The sequence below is a fragment of the Phascolarctos cinereus genome, unplaced genomic scaffold (assembly GCF_003287225.1).
Source record: "Phascolarctos cinereus isolate Bilbo 61053 unplaced genomic scaffold, phaCin_HiC Scaffold_1;HRSCAF=81, whole genome shotgun sequence".
NCBI lineage: Eukaryota > Metazoa > Chordata > Mammalia > Diprotodontia > Phascolarctidae > Phascolarctos > Phascolarctos cinereus.
The window spans coordinates 276,234,730-276,252,087 of NW_027555514.1; the positions used below are offsets into that span (position 1 = coordinate 276,234,730).

General features: G+C 46.5%; 1 protein-coding gene across 1 annotated transcript in view; it reads left to right on the forward strand.

The window, feature by feature from the left end:
- Nucleotides 1-17,358, forward strand: part of ABTB3 (ankyrin repeat and BTB domain containing 3) — a 325,861-nt gene that overhangs the window by 222,201 nt on the left and 86,302 nt on the right. The window contains 1 exon segment of the mRNA XM_020982442.2: nt 7,961-8,165. Within this exon segment, the coding sequence (XP_020838101.1) occupies nt 7,961-8,165 (205 nt within the window).

A 17,358-nucleotide genomic window follows, 5' to 3' on the forward strand; every position in this document is an offset into this window, starting at 1 on the left:
GTCAAAGTTTCATCTACAGAAATAGAATATACCAGAGGCAGGACAGGCGGTAGAAGAGAGAAAGTCCCAGCTGGAAGGAACCTCAGACTATGGAATGTCAACCCTGGGAGGGGCCCAAGAGTTCGAGATGGAAGGGTTCTGAGAACTTAGATGATCAGAGCTAAGGGAGATCTCGGGATGCAGTGTCAGAACTGGGTCGTCCCTTAGTGATCATTTAGTCGGACTGCCTGACTTTATAGGGAATTGATTCAGAAGGGCCAAGTGTCTTGCCAAGGTCCCATATGGAGCTAGCTGTGTCCTGATCGCTGTACTATATTGTCTTCTTAAAACTGGAATTGGATCTTTAAGTTTTCTAATACGATGGAGGTGTGGGGGGGGGAATAACCAGGTCTTTATTCTGTCATCCAGAACAATATTTCATTTGGCTCCAGTCCCTGGATAACCCACAAGTTACATCACAGTTGAGGCAGGGAGAGGGCATCAGTGACTTAGCAGAACACAAGATTTAGCTGTGTGACTGTTGTCAAGTCACTTATAATTTCTCTCAGCCTCAGTTTCCTCATCTGTCAAGTGGAGATAATAATGACTTATTATTGTAAGGGAAATACTTTATAAAGTATTATATGAAGTGTTTTATATATAATACTTTATAAAGTATTATGTAAATTATATATAAAGGGACTATGGTCTCTAAAGGACTATAGACGTGTTCATTGCTATTATTGGTTCATGGTTGAGTTAGCAGCCTGGTCCTTCTCTCCCTGCACCGGCCAGTGGTACTGGGGACCTGGTGTTCAGGCTTCCTCCCATGGCTGCCAGGCTTAGCTTGAAGGCTAAAATGAATGAATGAATGAATGAATGAATAGTGAAAGACAATCAGTCCTTCGTATCACCTTTTTGCTAGATCAGCTGTATTCTCATCTACTTGAGGACATCATTTTTTAATGTAAAAAAAAATGGTCTCAGATGGTACCTCCCCCTCGTCCTCCTGATAGTAACTGTCTGTTAGAATCCATTGGTTGAGAAACTATATGACCTGGATCCATAGTTCATATGTTGGCTGGTGTTGCCGAATTGATTTTTTCCCTTGTCTTTCTTTTTATTCTTTGTTCCAAGAGATGACTCCCTAGGAAGGGAAGACAGGAGGGATATATTCAGAAATGGAGGTGATGGAAAATTTTTAAAATAGTAATAAAAGTAAGATTTTTTAAAAAGAAAATATATGACCAGACAGAGACGCTGGTGATGCCCCCGTGACCCCCGAAGGAGTCCAGCGTTCACAGCCTGGGCATTGCTGTCTATACAGGATGGTCTCCAAGTTCCCTTCCAAATCCAAAATTCTGTCATCTTAGCATCTAGAGCGAGAGTTCTTCCTCTGGGTTCATGGATAGACTTCAGGGCATCTGTGAACTTAGATATGAACTTATTTTGACTAACCTCTAACTAAAATTTGGCATTTCCTTCGATTATGAATTTTTTAAAGTTATTCTGAGAAGGGTTCCATATGATTCACTAGATTGCTAATTTTAAAAAATGTTAAGAACTCTTGATTCGGAAGAATCTTTAGAGCACCCTGTCCAGCAACCTGATTTTACAGATGAGGAAACTGAAGCCCAGCCCAAGGTCATACAAGGAATGAGTAGTCGAGCCCGAGTCAAAGTCAGTTCCTCTGACTCCAGACCGAGCATCTTTTCAATGTCACATGGCCACAAATTGAGGAAATCGCAGAGCACAGAGCTGACCCCAAGTCCCCAGCTCCAAATCCAGTGCTTTCTATGCCTCCCAAGGGGTCCTGCCTCTCCCTGCTTTTCCTGCTGCCTGTCTCCTTAGCGGCTGTGCTCTGCTCGCTGTCCCAGCTCCTCGGCCCACGTTCATAGCCATCTCTGGCTGACCAGCAAACACACACCAGCTAGAGGGAAGAGGGAAAGGTTTCTGAGCTGCCCCTGGTCAAGATTTCCAGCTTCTCCCTTCCTGTTTAAGATGCAAATTGGCCCATTCGGAGATTTCCTGTCATCTCCATTTACATGATGCCTGCTCGTCTTCCCTTCTCTCCCCCCTGCCCAGCCCAGCTGCCTGGGCAGATGCACGTAGGGCCCTGGAGAGGGGGCTGCCCAGGGCCTCCCAGGACAGCTGGTCATGCTTGGCTGGAGGCCCCAGCTTGCTAAGCTCATATTTGCATTCTCTGCTTTTTTGTCCTCCCTTGCTCTCTTCTCTCACCCCTGTCCTAGGGGGGAAAAAACTCCCAACAACCTGCCCTCTTTAATCTGAAGCTAATTTTCATCATTAAGCATTTAGTTGTGTATCTGTTTGGTTTCTTTATCTGGATGTGTGGCCTTAAAAGAGAATGTAAGGGGCTTTCCAGACAGTCTCATCCGGGCCTTCTGTGACCTGGACCCCTGTGGCAGTCCAGGGAAGCCCCATGACCCACTTCTCAGATAATATTTTTAAATGAAAGGTGGCACAGTGGATAGATCACCGGCCCTGGAGTCAGGAGCACCTGAGTTCAAATCCAGCCAAGACACCCCAATTGCCTTGCCAAAAACAAAATTTTTTTTAGTTGATCCTCCAAACAACCCTGACAGGTAGGTGCTATTATTATTCCCATTTTAAAGATGGGGAAACTGAAGCAAACAGCAGTTAAGTGACTTGCCCAGGGTCACCCAGCTAGTAAGTGTCTGAGGCCAGATTTGAACTCACAAAGATGAGTCTTCCTGACTCCAGGCCCAGCACTCTATCCACCCAGTCACCCCCTAAAAAGTTCACGGTAAAGCTTGAATCTGGTTTGAAGGTGAGCTGTGGTCATACCCTGTTCAACGCAGGCTGATTCTAACATGTCCTTCACCCCAAGGGGCAGATGGACATGCGGCCTGATTAATGAGCGACACTGAGCATAGCCCTGTTCCGGGCTCTGTTTCCTTACAGGCTGTTCTCCCTCTTCCGACTCTTTGGGCCGCTTTCTGGGGTTTGTGAACTTCACTACTCTAAGCTTTTTTTTTTTTTATCACTACTGTTCAATAGAATTGGTTTTCTTGGTAATCCTACATGCTTCATTTGGGACACTTAAAACCATGATTCTGAAAAGGGGTCTATTGGCTTCCCCAGACTCCCTCCCCGCCTGGATTACTTCAGGAGCTGCTGGTGCATCTTCTGGCTTTAGGTCTCTTCCCGAGCCTATCCATTCTGTACTCAGCTGTCAAAGCAATCCTCCTAAAACCATCTGACCACACCATCCCCCTCTTTGATTGACTCCCATGGCTCCCTATTGCCTCCAGAATCAACTACGACATCCTCTGTTTTGGCTTTTCAAACCCTTCATCGCGTGGCCCCTTCCCACCTTTCCAGTCTTCTCATCCCTTCCTCCCCGGATGCCATGACCCTGGCCTCCTTGCCTTTCCTTGACACAAGGTACTTCTGACTTGGGGCATTTTCCCTGCTGTCCCCAAAGCCTGGCATCTCTGCCTTCTGGCTTCCCTGGTTTCCTTCAAGTCTCAGCTAGTCTGTGGTGCTTCTGCAAGGGGCCTTTCCCAGTCCTCCTCAGTCTAAGAAGACCTCCCACCATTTATTCTGCCTGCATCCTGTTTGTACATAGTTGTCCACATGTTGTGGACTGTAAGCTCCTCAAGGGCAGGGTCTGGCTTTTTTTTCAGTGCCTGGCACACAGTAGGCTCTCAATCAATGATAGTTGACTGGTTAACTGCCAAAGGGATTCACATCACAAGCAAGACTAAGAATTTCTGTTGGAATTCTGCCAACCCACTAGCCTTTGCTGGGAGTGGTGCTTTTGTAAGAGACTCCAGATCCATTTTTGTATATCAGTATTAAACCACACAGCCCCTAATAGCAACGGGCTGTTGGGGTGCCCGGGCTGTCAACAGAGCAGTCGGGCATGGGACCTCATTTCTCTGGGTCAGACAAGGATCAGGGACTCATTGGGTGGTGATGAAGCAACAGCGAATGTGTTCTTGCGTGCCCCGCAGAGGGCCTCTGTCTCTGCAGTTTGCATATTAGTCACTAAACCCTATAGTTTGCCTATGGTGGGTAGGACTGGATTGTGTTCCTTGAAATTTCTCACCCTATTTTTCTTTCCCTTTGTCTTCCTCCCTAAATCAGTCCTTTCCTGTAAGAGAAGAGGGCTGAGTGATGAGAAGAGGAAATAGACAAAGATGGATGTGAGATGTTAGGGGAGGCATGGGAGGGTGAGAGGAAGGAGAGGGTGATGGGAGAAAGAAGGAAATGGCCTGAGGAGAGAGGGAGGAGGCTGGGAAACTAAGGGAAGGGAGACGCCCATCTGCCACTTACTAGCTCTGTGGCTTTGGGCAACTCACTTAACCTCTCTGGTCTCAGTCTCCCAACTCTGCATTTCAATGGACTGTTCCCCATGCCTAGAATGTTCTCTTTCCTTGTCACCAAATCTTGGCTTCCCTGGATTCTTTCAGATCTCGGCAAAAATCCTGCCTTCAGCAAGAAGCCTTTCCAAGCACCCTTCTCTCCGAGACTACCTTCAACCTACCCTATATATGTCATTGTTCAGTCATTTTCAGTCACATCCGACTCTCTGTGACCCCATTTGGGTTTTTCTTGGCAAAGACACAAGAGTGGTGTGTCATTTTCTTCTCCAGCTCATTTTACAGATGAGGAAACTGAGGCAAACAAGGTGAAGTGACTTACCCAGGGTCACACAACCAGTAAATATGTGGGGCCTGATTTAAATTCAGGTCTTCCTGATTCCAGGACTGGCACTCTGTGCACTGCACCACCTAGCTGCCCAACTACATACACAGACACACACATACACACACACACACACACAGAGTATATATATATATATACATGCACACATACATATACATACACATACATACAAACATGTACATATATACATACATACAGAGTATATATGTATATGTATCGATGTATGATTGTGTGTGTGTGTGTACAGATGTATACATGTATGGATATATGGGTAGATATATGTACGTATATACGGATGTGTGTAGGGATGTGTGTGTATATAGATATATATACATATATATCTTATTTCTAGAGAGTTACTGTTGACTCCCCCCCCCCACCACCACCCCCATTAGATTATGAACTCCTTGAGACAGGGATGGTCTTTACCTCAATGCTTAATACAGTGCCTAGTATATAATAAGGGCTTAATAAATGCTTATTGACTGACTGAGTGTGAAATGCAAGAGGATGACCCTTAAGGTCCCTTTCTGCTCCAAACCTAGAATACTTTGATCCTGTAATGTTGGGTGAGGATTACAAGAAATATAGATTCTGGCTCAATGTGTATTCAGCTCAGTACATGTTATATGACAAATGACAATTAAAGCTATGTAATAATGTGGTGCAGTGGATAGAATGCTGGGCCTGAAACCAGGAAGACATGAGTTCAAATCTAGCCTCAGACATTTACTAGTTGTGTGACCCTGAGCAAGTCACTTAACCCTGGTTGCCTCAGTTTCCTCATCTGTCAAATGAGCTGGAGAAGGAAATAGCAAACCGCTTCAGTGTCTTTGCCAAGAAAACCTCAGATGAGGTTGGACACAACTGAAATGATCCCAGCAACAACACCAATAATAATGTGACACTTGTGAAATAGTGATCTCCCCATTCCCAGGAGTGTTTAAGGAGAAATTATATGAGCACTGTGACTATAGGTGGAAAATCAGACTCGGTGACCTCTAAGGTGCATGATTTTGTGGTTCTATGACTATTTGGCCATAATGTCCAGCAGATTTCCCCTGTCCTCATTCCCATGCCCATACCCACACATCCTAATAGGGAGTGTCATTTAGAGATAAAATAATCCTGCCAGGCAGGAGCCTTGGAGAGCATCCCAGCTGAATTAGTTTGGGGGCTTAGGGCCTCTCTCCCCCTCTTTCCCTGCAATCCTCTGCATTTCGAGCTCTTTCCCTCCACACTGTTTCTGTCTCTGTGTTATCCCCAAAGGACACCCTGTGTGTTACTGTCCATCAGAGGCTTTTAACTTTCGCTATAATGCCTGCAGCCTGACTTATCACAAAATAAATACCTTCGGCCTGAGGAAAGCAGGATTTTTCTGGCACTAAAAGATGTATGTTTATATGAAGCAATATTAGAAAGTGTCCATCTTCCATCATCCCAGCCTGCCTTGTCTAGGAAAGACAATTTGGTGTCCAGGAAAGAGCTCTGAGTTTGGAGTAGGAATCGTGGCTCTGACTTTTACTGGCTGTGTGACCTTGGAAAAGTTACTTAGCTGTTCTTAGACCAGCTTTTGAAGGCAGGTACAGGTATACAAGGGCAGCTAGGTGGTGCAGTGGAGAGAGTGCTGGGCCTGCAGTCAGGACTCATCTTCCTAAGTTCAAATCTGGCTTCAGACACTTACTAGCTGGGTGACCCTGGGCAAGTCACTTCAACCTCTTTGCCTCAGTTTCCTCATCTATAAAATGAGCTGGAGAAGGAAATGGCAATACTTCTGTATCTTTGCCAAAAAAAATCCAAATGGCATCGATTTCATGATCACATTTGTTGATTTATGCCAACAGAGCCCCTAAAATGGAGTTTCTGAGCAGTGACTTGCGAATCATTTTTTGATGGTTCATCTTTGGTCACCCTAGAGCTTACTCATTCTTAACTTCATCCCTTTGGCCTTCCTCCTCCCAACCCCATCACAGACTCTGTGCTATCTGGTTGCTAGGAGTTTCTCCCTAGTGATTATTTGGAGCCCACACAGTCTTCCCATTAGAGTTTCACAGGGTCTCGGGGTTTGGAAGAAAACCTTGGAGAGCGTCTGGTCCAACCTGATCCCCACAGCATCCCTGACAAGTGGTCACCCAGACTCATGTGAAGACCTGACCTTTTCCCTTCTGTATGATGGGGGGCAGAAAAGGCTTGAATTCAGAGTCTGGTAGGGCACAGATAAGAGGAAGCAAGACCAGAGCCTACCTAGGGATTTCAGGGAATGGTTATACGTCCTTTATATTGAAATTATTCAAAGTAGACCCTTTCTCCAGACCCCATCTTCCCTCCCTCCCACTTCTCCTACAAGAGACTTTTTTTAACCTCTCAAAATGAAACATTTTTCTCATCCTCTCAAAATAGTACAGTTCAAAGGACAAAAGCAAAGTTGTACAAGCCAATGAATATGACCAAAGAGACAGAACCGGACTTGAGTTCCAGCACTGTTAGGAATTTACTGTGTCCGTTGAGGTCAGTCTATAAATGCTAATTAAGCTCTAATGTGACCCCAACTCATCACTTCATTTCTGTAGGTTTCCTTATCTGTGAATTGGGGGTTGATGGGGTGATCCGGGGTTGCCTAAGCTGGAATTCTGGAAAACATCATCTTTTTGGAAAACCCTTTGTAGATAACACAGTGCTCTCTATTTGCATTTGCAAGATGATGGGGACCTTGAAGGTATTTGGTGATGGGGAAAGAGCACAGACACTGGGGATGGAGGACCTGAGCTCAGATCCTCCCTCTGGCTTTTACTGTCTATATGACCTTAGACCCACTGCTCTGAGCCTCAGTTTCCTTATGTGGAAAATGAGGGAGCTGGAGTAGATGACCTCTGAGATTCTTTAGAGCCCTAGATCTATGTTCTCACGATTTAATTCCTATCTCTTGCACTTACTACCCAAGTGACCTTGGACAAATCAGACTCCCTGGGACTTAGTTTCCAAATCTGTAAAATGCAGGGATTGGACTAGATGACCTGAGGTCTCTTCCAGCCTGGGGTCAATCGTCTGGATCCTCCCCAGGCCTCAGTTTCCTTATCTATAAAAATGAGGGGCCTCTGAGGTCCCCTCCAGCTCTGATTTGTGCCTGTGCGGCCTTGGGCAAGTTCTCCGACCTCCCTAAGCCTTAGTTTACCCATCTATAAAATGAGAGGGCTGGGCTCGGTGTCCTCTGTGTGAGAACCCTTCCAGCTCCAGACCCGGGATCATTCCCTCTGATTTCTTCCCTCAGGTGACCTGGTATCCAGAGCAATGCATCACCTGCAGCCCCTCCATGCCAAGCAGCACGGCAATGGGACACCCATGCACCACAAGCAGGGCGCACTGTACTGGGAGCCCGAGGCACTGTACACCCTCTGCTATTTCATGCACTGCCCCCAGATGGAGTGGGAGAACCCCAATGTGGAACCGTCCAAAGTCACCCTCCAGATTGAAAGGTAAGCCTTGCCCTTTTCTTTGTTGGAGGTGGGAGTAGTGAGATCATGTTCATCGGCCATTATGTCCCTGTCCTGTCTCGGTGATGGCATCCAGCACAAATGGGTACAATGTGAGTGTACTGTGAATGTGTATATGTGAGTGTGTGCTTGAGTGTGAGTGTGTGCCTGAGTGAACGTGAGTGTATATGTGAATAGGTGTGCATGAGAGTGTGTGCATGAGTGTGTGTGAGTGAATGTGAGTGTACATGTGAATAGGTGTGTATGTGAGTGAATGTGAGGATATGTGTATATGTGAGCATGTGTGTAAATGGGAGTGTGGAAATGTGTATGTCAGTATCTGTGAGTGAATGTGAATGTGTGTGTAATTGTGAGTGTGTGAGTATGTATATGCGAGTGTGTGTGTGAATGGGAGTATATAATTATGTGAGTATATGTGTGAATGTGTGTGTGAGTGCATGGATGTGTGTTTAAATGTGTATGTGAATATGTGTGTATAAGTATGTGTGTGAGTGAATGAGCTGTGAATGGGAGTGTGTAAATGTGTGAATATGTGTGAGTGTGTGTGTGACTGCATGGATGTATGTGCATAAACGTGCATGTGTGTACGTGAATGGGAGTGCATGTGTGAATATGTGTATATGTGTATGAGTGACTGGACATGTGTATATGAGTATGTGTGTATGAATGTGTGCATGTGTAAGTGTATATATGTGAGTGTGAGTGAGCATGTGTGTGAGTATGTATGTGAGTGTGTGTGTGTGTGTGTGTGTGTGTGTGTGTGTGTGTGTGTGTGTGTGTAATGAGCCCCGGTGCCTGCGCCCTGGAGCTGGCCGGTTTTGCTTGTCATGGAAGGGTTTTCTGGACTTTGCAGGAGCTGGGCACGGGATGGGATTTCACTCGTGAAAGCTTTTCCAGACTTCGGCTTCCATTGCTGGAGCTTCTTGGTGCTTGCAAATCCTCCCAGGCAGTTGTGTTTTCTTTTCACGTTTGAAAGAAAAAAACACACATGTGTGTGCACACACAGCTCTGGGAAAAACTGCAAAAATGGTGATCTGATTCTGGGGTTGAGACGTTCATCCCAAATGCAAACCTGTTCTTTGTGCTGTGGAGTGGGCTGGGGCCCCTCCACTCCTCTGGGGCTTTCTTCCTGCCCAGGGGTCTGTGGCCATAGTGGGTCTCAGCTGTTTTCCATCTTAGCTGCTAATTAATCATCCACTGAAAACCTCCATGGTGAATAATCCCCAGAATTTGTGAGCAGGATGATGCTGGTTCGATCCATTCATTCATTCATTCATTTGTTCAACAAGCATCTGTTAAGGCCCTGCCTGATGTCTGTACAGTGGCTAGGCACCAGGGATGCAAAGCATGGTATCTGGGTGGCACAGTGAGCAGAGCTCTGGACCGGGAGTCAGGAAGCCCTGGGTTCCAGTCCTCAGACGCTCATTAGATGTCTGACTCTGGCCAAGTGACTCAATCTCTACCTGCCTCCATTTTCTCATCTGTAAAATGGGGATAATAGTCACGCCTACCTCCCAGGGTTGTGAGGACCGAATGACATAATGTTTGCAAGCACTGTGCTACATATATGCTAGCTAGCCATGACTGTTACGGCAGAAAGTGTGTGCGCTTTGAAGCCTAAGGACCTACGTTCAGGTCCCTGCCAGTAGATCTCCATTTCCTTATTTATAACATGAGGGAGGAATCTCAGCAGAGCACCTCTTCAGTCCCTTCCGCCTGAGTGGGCTGCAGTGGAAAGGACCTGGAGTGAGAGTACTTGGGTTCAGATCACTCCTCTGATGTTTTCTGCTCATGTGGCCTTAGGCAAGTCATTTCTCCTGGGCCTCAGTTTCCTCATCTATAAAATGAAGAGGTTACACCAGAGGGCCCCTCTGGTCCCTACTATCTCTAGATTTATGATTCCAAGGCCCAGCCAGGATGGAATCTAAATTCTGCTGGGGAGGAGAGACAAGGAAACAGGCATCTGGATAAGGAAGCAAAGATATGCAAAATGAATAAAAAAGTGATTTGGATGGAAAAACACAAACAAAACAAATAACAACCCTAGGGGTGGGGGGAATACCCCAAAGCAATAGCAATTACTGAAGGAGGGAGCCAGCCTCTGGGCTGGGAAGCCCCTGGGTTACAGAACTGTCCCAGGCACATCCTCACCAGGTAGCTAAGCCCACCATAACCTCTCCAGTGACTCCCCAGTGCAATGAGGGTGAAGAATGGGTGCCTATCTTCTTTAACAGAGGAGTGAAATTAGAGATCTGGGAGCCCTCCAATAAAAATGCCATTAAATAACCCTGAGATCTGCCCCCAACCATCAGGGAAAAACTCAGGTCTGAACAGAAAGGAGTGCAGGAAGGCAAACGTGTGAATTCACTACTGCCAGAAGTGTGTGTTGGTGTCTCTGTTCTCGAAGATAATTTGAACATATGCAAGAACAGTGATTTAATTTGTCATACCCTCCGACCTAGGCATCTCAAGGCTGGTTTTAACCCCTACAGAGGTTGCTGATGGCAAGAAGAAAAAAAGTCTCAGGTTCGAAAATGCCTGGCATGAGGGAGAGAGTCCTGGATCTGGAGGTCAGGGGCCAGGGTTCAGGCCTTGTCCCCATCCCTTCTGCCAAGTCACTTAGTCACACCAAGCTTCACTTTCCTCCTCTGCAAAATGAAGAGGTTGGATCAGGAGGCCTGGAAGGGCCCTTTTCAGCAGCTATATTCTAGCCCCTAGCTCCCCATCTACAAAGAAAGCAGGGGCGTGCCTCCCGACCCAGCCCCAGCACCAGCCTCAATCCTTCGTCACTCATGGGCTCATTGTCAAGATTTTGTTCAGAAATAAGTATTTTTAAGAAAAGGTCGTGAACTTTAGGAGAAATAAAGTATGGGAACAGTCTGGAAGTTTAAAAAACTGCTTTGTTTGAGAAAGCATTTGTTTTCCATCACGGAAAAAGCCATGGAATCTGAGTCTCTCAATAAGACTATTTCAATATTGGTAAAGATAGATAGATGAGAGATCGATAGAATAAATGGATGGATGGATGGAAGGAGACAGGATAGATGGATGGATGGATGTATCAGTGGAAGGAAGGATATAGGTATATAGAGATAGAAAGATAGACATAGGATGAATGGATGGATAGATAGATAGACAGATAGACATATAGATGGACAGACAGGCGGATGGATGGAGACAGACAGACAGACAATGGATAGACAGACAGCACCGTGTAGGCTCTGGGGGAATACAAAGACAAAATTGAAACAATCCCTACCCTTGAGAACTTATAGTTTACAGGAGGGGACAACATATAAAACAATGTAAAATAAATGTTGTTCAGTTGTTTTTAGCCATGTCTGACTCTTTGTGACCCCATTTGAGGTTTTCTTGGCAAAGATACTGGAGGGGTTTGCCATTTTCTTCTACAGCTCATTTTATAGATGAGGAAACTGAGGCAAACAGGGTGAAGTGGCTTGCCCAGGGTCACAGAACTAGTAAGTGTCTTTGGTCAGATTTGAACTCAGGTCTTCCTGACTCCAGACCCAGTGCCACCTAGCTACTCCGGTAAAATAAAATATAGACAAAATATTTTGAGAGAAGGGGCAGCAGCAGCTTCAGAGTTCAAACAAAGCTTAATGTCTGAAGTGTTTAAGCTGAACTTTGAAAGAAACTAGGCATTCTTAGAGGCAGAGGGGAAGCAATTATTTATTAGGTGCTTCCTATACCCATTTTACAGATAATAGCCAGCATTGATATAGCTCTTACTCTGTTCCAGTTCCAGCTTTACAAATATTATCTTACTTGATCCTCATGCTAACCTGGGGATGTAGGTGCTATTATTATCCTCATTTTTTATAGTTGAGGAGACTGAGGCAAGTAGAGGTTAAGTGACTTGCCCAGGGTCACAGAGCTAGTAAGTGTCTGACTCAGTGTCTTCCTGACTTCAAGCCCAGTACGCTATCCACTGTACCACCCGGCTGCCAGACAAAGAAGGCAGCATGGTGTGGTAGAAAGAATGCTGAACCCAAAGTGAGGGGAGACCTGTGTTTGAATCCTGGCTTTGATATAAGTTGTGTGAGCCTGTCACAAGTCTCTGTTTCCTCATCTGTAAAATGGAGCCAATTACACAGCAGCTGCCCACCTATGTGGGACAGTTGTGAAGAATGGCCTTGAGCAAGTCACCACCCTTCTGGTCTCAGTATCTCCACGTGTCAAATGAAGGGAGTTGGGCCAGATGCCTCCAAGGTCTAGAGCTAGGATTCTGTGGCTAAAGGGGCTTAGCCAGGGCTCACCCCCAAGTCTCCTGATTTCCAGCTCACAGCCCTCTCCTCTGGGCAATCCCAGAAAGACCTGAAAGGCAGGAAAGTAAAATTGCATTGTGTTTAGAGGGCCGGAGGCAGCTGCAAACCCAAGGCAAAAAGCAGAGGAAGATAATGAGCTTCCCTTGGTTGCTCTAACACATAACATTGATGGCCAATTAGTTGGCAAGAAGGGAAGACGAGGCAAGAATTTGACAGGTGTGTGTCCAGTAGTGCATGATTACAGAAAACCCTTCCGCATTTGCCAGTGGGAGGGGGCTTTGAAGTCCTCCCCTCCTTGCAGGATACAGCCTGGGGCTTTTGGACTCGATTGCCCAGGACTTCATCACAGGGCAGGGGGAAAGGCTTGCTTCTGACCACACGAGGTACCTGGTCTCCCAACGGTCAGACCTCCTCTCAATGGATATAGCTGTTGTTTGCCTTCATGTCACTCTTAGCTTCTTTTCTGAATCCTGCTGAAACATTTGATTCAATCCAGTTCAACAAGCGTTTATGAAGCACCTACTATGTGTCGGGCACTGTGCTAAGCATCAAGGAAACAGAGACAAAAGCAAAACAGTCCCTACCCTCGAGGTGCTTCCACTCTATAGGAGTTTGTAGAATCACAGACTTAGAGGTAGAAGGGACCTGAAACAGTCCATCAGCAAACATTTAGGAAGCACCTACTATGTGCAGGCACTGGGCTAAGCACTGAGAATACAAAGACAAAAACAGAGCAGTCCCTGCCCTCAAGGAGCTTCTGCTCTACTGGGGTTCATAGAATCATAACTTTAGAGCTGGAAGGGACCTTAAATCTATCCATCAGCAAATACCCAAGCACATATTAGGTACAAGACCATGTGCTAGGCACTGGGGATACAAAGGCAAAGCTGAAAAAGTCCCTGCCCTCATGGAGCTTACATTCTGCTAGGAGGAGTCAAGGTATGCTCAAAGGACCTTGGGTTTGTTTCGTGTATCCACACATATGCATATGTCATCGCCCCTGGTAGAATATAAGCAGCCTGAGGTCGGGGGCTATTTGGCTACCACAATGCCTTGCTTTCCAGAGAGGAACCCCACTGGGCACTGAATGAGAGGAGATGCATGGTGCATCCCACACCACTTTAGAGGCCGAGCTGAGCGGAGCTGGGAGGTTGGGTCCACCTGGGCATTCTCAGGGGAACTATTTGCAAAGGCTGGTACTCGTCTCCTCCCCCACCCTAGCTGGGCAGAAGGAAAGAAACCACAGCAGTATCGTCCCGGGCCACCCCACAGTCAACACTCCCACAACACCTCCAATGTCAAGGACACCTTCAGAGCCCTCTGCCAGTCCAAGACAGACAGCCTGACTCCTAGCACCGTTATTTCAAGTCAAAACACTGGGAACCGACCAAAGACGACAACATCACTCATTCCTTAAAAAAATAAATGAAATTATATGGCATTTACTTTCCCTTGTTCCTCAGGGCCCATAAATCTACAATATTTTTTTGCTGACAGCTAACTACCTTTCACTGTGGAATTTTCTTAAAGGTCTGGGGTGTGCAGAATCCAGACTTGCTGAGCTGTGCAAAGGAATGGGCTCGAAGCAGGGATGAGCTCCCCTGGGGTTTTCTGTTTCCTCATTTCCTTGTTAACTTCAGCCTTCCTAGCTGGCATCACACACTGCTGGAGAGGTGCTCCCCCATTTAATTGTTTCTCCTCTCCCTCACTCTCTTTCTCCCCTTTTCCCCCTCTCTCCTCTCTCCTCTCTTCTCTCTGTACCCCCATCTCTCTCTTTCTCTCTCCCTCTCTCCTCTCCTCTTTCTCTCCCTCACTTTCTCCCCCTCTCCTCTCTTTTCTCTCTTCTGTCTCTCCCTCTCCCTCCCTCTCTCTCCTTCTCTCCTCTCCTTTCTCTCCTCTCTCTCTCATTCTCTTTCTCCCCCCCTCCCCACTCTCTCTCTCCCTCATTTTTCATTATCTTATCTTCCCCCTCCCCTCTTTCTCATCTCTCCTATCTGTCATTGTTCTGCTTTCTTTATCCCCTTTTCTCTCCTTCCTCTCTTCTCTCTCTGTACCCCCTCATCTCTCTCTGTCTCTCTGTCTCTCTCTGTCTCTCCTCTCCTCTCCTCTTTCTCTCCTCTCTCTTCTCTCTTCTGTCTCTCCCTCTCCCTCCCTCTCTCTTCCTCTCTCCTCTCTTCTTTCTTTCCTCTCTCTATCTCTCTCCCTCACTCTATTTCTCCCCTTCCCCCTCTCTCCTCTCTCTTCTCTCTGTGTACCCCTCATCTCTCTCTGTCTCTCTCTCCTCTCCTCTTTTCTTTCTCTCCTCTCTCTTTCTCTCCCTTTCTCTCCATCATCCTCTTTCCCCCCTCTCTTCTGCCTCTCCCTCTCCTTCCCTCTCTCCTCTCTTCTCCTCTTCTTTCTCTCCTCTCTCTATCTCTCCTTCATTCTCTTTCTCTCCCTCTCCTCTGTCCTCTCTCTTCTCTCTTCTGTCTCTCCCTCTCCCTCCCTTTCTCCCTCCCTCCTCTCCTCTTCTTTCTCTCCTCTCTCTCCCCCATTTTTTATTATCTTCTCTTCCCCCTCCCCTCTTTCTCATCTCTCCTATCTCTCATTCTTCTCCTTTCTCTCTCCTGCCTTTCTGTCCAAGTCCTCAGTTCATTCCCTGCTTTGTCAGGGCATTGTCCCAACCTTGTGTGGAGTTCATTGTTGCAACTCTGGGTTCCCCAGGCTAAGGGTCCAGAGCACACAGCAAGCTGGGAAGGGGTAGACGTAGTGAGAAATCCCATTGACGATCATCCGAGGACCATCCCAGCTAAGATCAGAGAAACTCAACACCACCAGGGGATGTACTGTTTGATTGCAGTAATTAACAGAGACCATAGACTGAAACATGATGAGGGAAGGGGAGAATTGGTCATAGACTTTAGAGTTGAATGGACCTGAGAGGTCACCTAGTCTAATCCCCTCATTTTACAGATAAGGAAACTGAGGCCCAGAGAAGTGACCACCTTTCCATTAGGAGGAGGGAAACAGTCCACTGAAGTCACAATTGGTCAATGCTCTGGTCTCTTTCAATATTTTGACCCATTTTACAGATGAGGAAACTGAGGCTGAGTGACATGCCCAAGATCACACAGTCAAGTAAGGGGCAAAGCTGGGATTTGAACCCAGGCCTTCCAACTCCAACTCCAGTGTTCTTTCTACTACACCACAACTGTGAAATCCTTCCTTGAAATATTAAATAAGCTTGAAATAAGTCAGTCCTAATGGAGACTGTTGGCCCCTTCACTCTTAAACTTGACTTTATCTGTTCTATCCCAAGCAGTATAGAGAGAAGAATGCTTCCTCCAAGTGGCATTGGGCAAATCGCTGAACCTTCCTGGCCTCGGTTTCCTCATATGTAAAATGTTGGGGTTGGACCAATGGCTTCCAAGGCCCCTCCCCACACCAGATCTAAGAACCTAAATTCCTTCAGCAGACCAGGCATGGAGACACTTCTAAGCTCATTAATGGTCCTGAAAAAAACTACACAGACTTTCCAGGCATTTCTAACTTACTTTGTCATAACAATACAATCCGGTAACAGCTCCTGACATCTGCATTCGTCTGGAGTTTACTAAGTGTTTCCACATACATCACCTCATCTCATCCTCCCAACAAGTCTTGTGAAGTAGAGAGAGGTCTGATCTTCGTTTTCTGAACATTAGCCATAAAGTCTGGTGCTAGAACAGCTGGGGAGAGAAGAGGGGATAGTCTGGACGTGAGTACCAGAAGAAAGGGGCTCCAGAGAGGCTTGCACCCAGCCTCCTGAGGGTCACAGTACAAGGGAGGATGGGATCAGGAAAAGGACAAGCATGGTAGCGGGATCCCAGGGAAGTGGTCAATGAGATGGGTCAGGGAAGGCCTGAAATCAAAGCCCAGGTATTACAGGACTCACGGGGAAGAAGGAAAAAAGAAGCCCCAGCCCTGAGCCAGGAAGATTTGTGGCTGAATGATAGCGCTCTGTTGCTATCATTGGTGTCAAATTCAGATAGAAACAGGCCCCACTAAACCATACATAAAGACCCCTGCGGGAATGTATTGACGTAAAAAACCACATACTGACATTTTCTATGTTTTACTGTTTTTATTTTGTTAAATGTTTCCCAATTACATTGAAATCCGGTTCTGGCCACATGTTGTGTGTTTGATATCTCAGCTTTAGGGCAAAGCCCCATTCGTGGTGGGAGAGGGGATGTTGGGGTACACTTATACTTAGGGAAGGCCCCTGAGCCAAGACATAGAGATGGTATTAGTCATCCAAGGGAGGAAGTATAGATGCCCTGCCCCACCAGGAAGTCTGCTCCCCATCCCTGGACAAAACCACAGGGAAGTCAACTTGTTCACATGGAAAAAGCAGTGGGCCTTGGAGTCAAGGCTGCTGTTCAGTCATTTGCAGTCTTATCTGACTCTTCATGACCCCATTTGGGGTTCTCTTGGCGGAGATACTGGAGTACTTTGCCGTTTCCTTCTCCTGCTCATTTACAGATGAGGAAACTGAGGCAAACAGGGTGATGACTTGCCCAGGGTCACACAGCTAGGAAGTGCCTGAGGCCAGATTTGAGCTCCTCTTTCTGACTCTGGGCCCAGCTCTCTGTACACTATGGCACCACTTAGCTGTCCTTTGGAGTCAAGGACTTGAGTTCAAATACTATCTTTTCACACTTAGTTGTGTGACCCTTGACAAGTCACTTAACGCTTTGTGCCTCTGTTTTCTCATTTAAAAAAATGAGGTAGCTGGACTCTGAGACCCCTTCCATCTCTCAATCTATAGCTGTGTTCACCCTATGGCTGAGAAACCTTAAGTGCCTTGCCCAAGGCCACCCTGCTGGTGTGTGGCAAGGCCAGCATGAACCCCAGCTTTCTGACTTTGA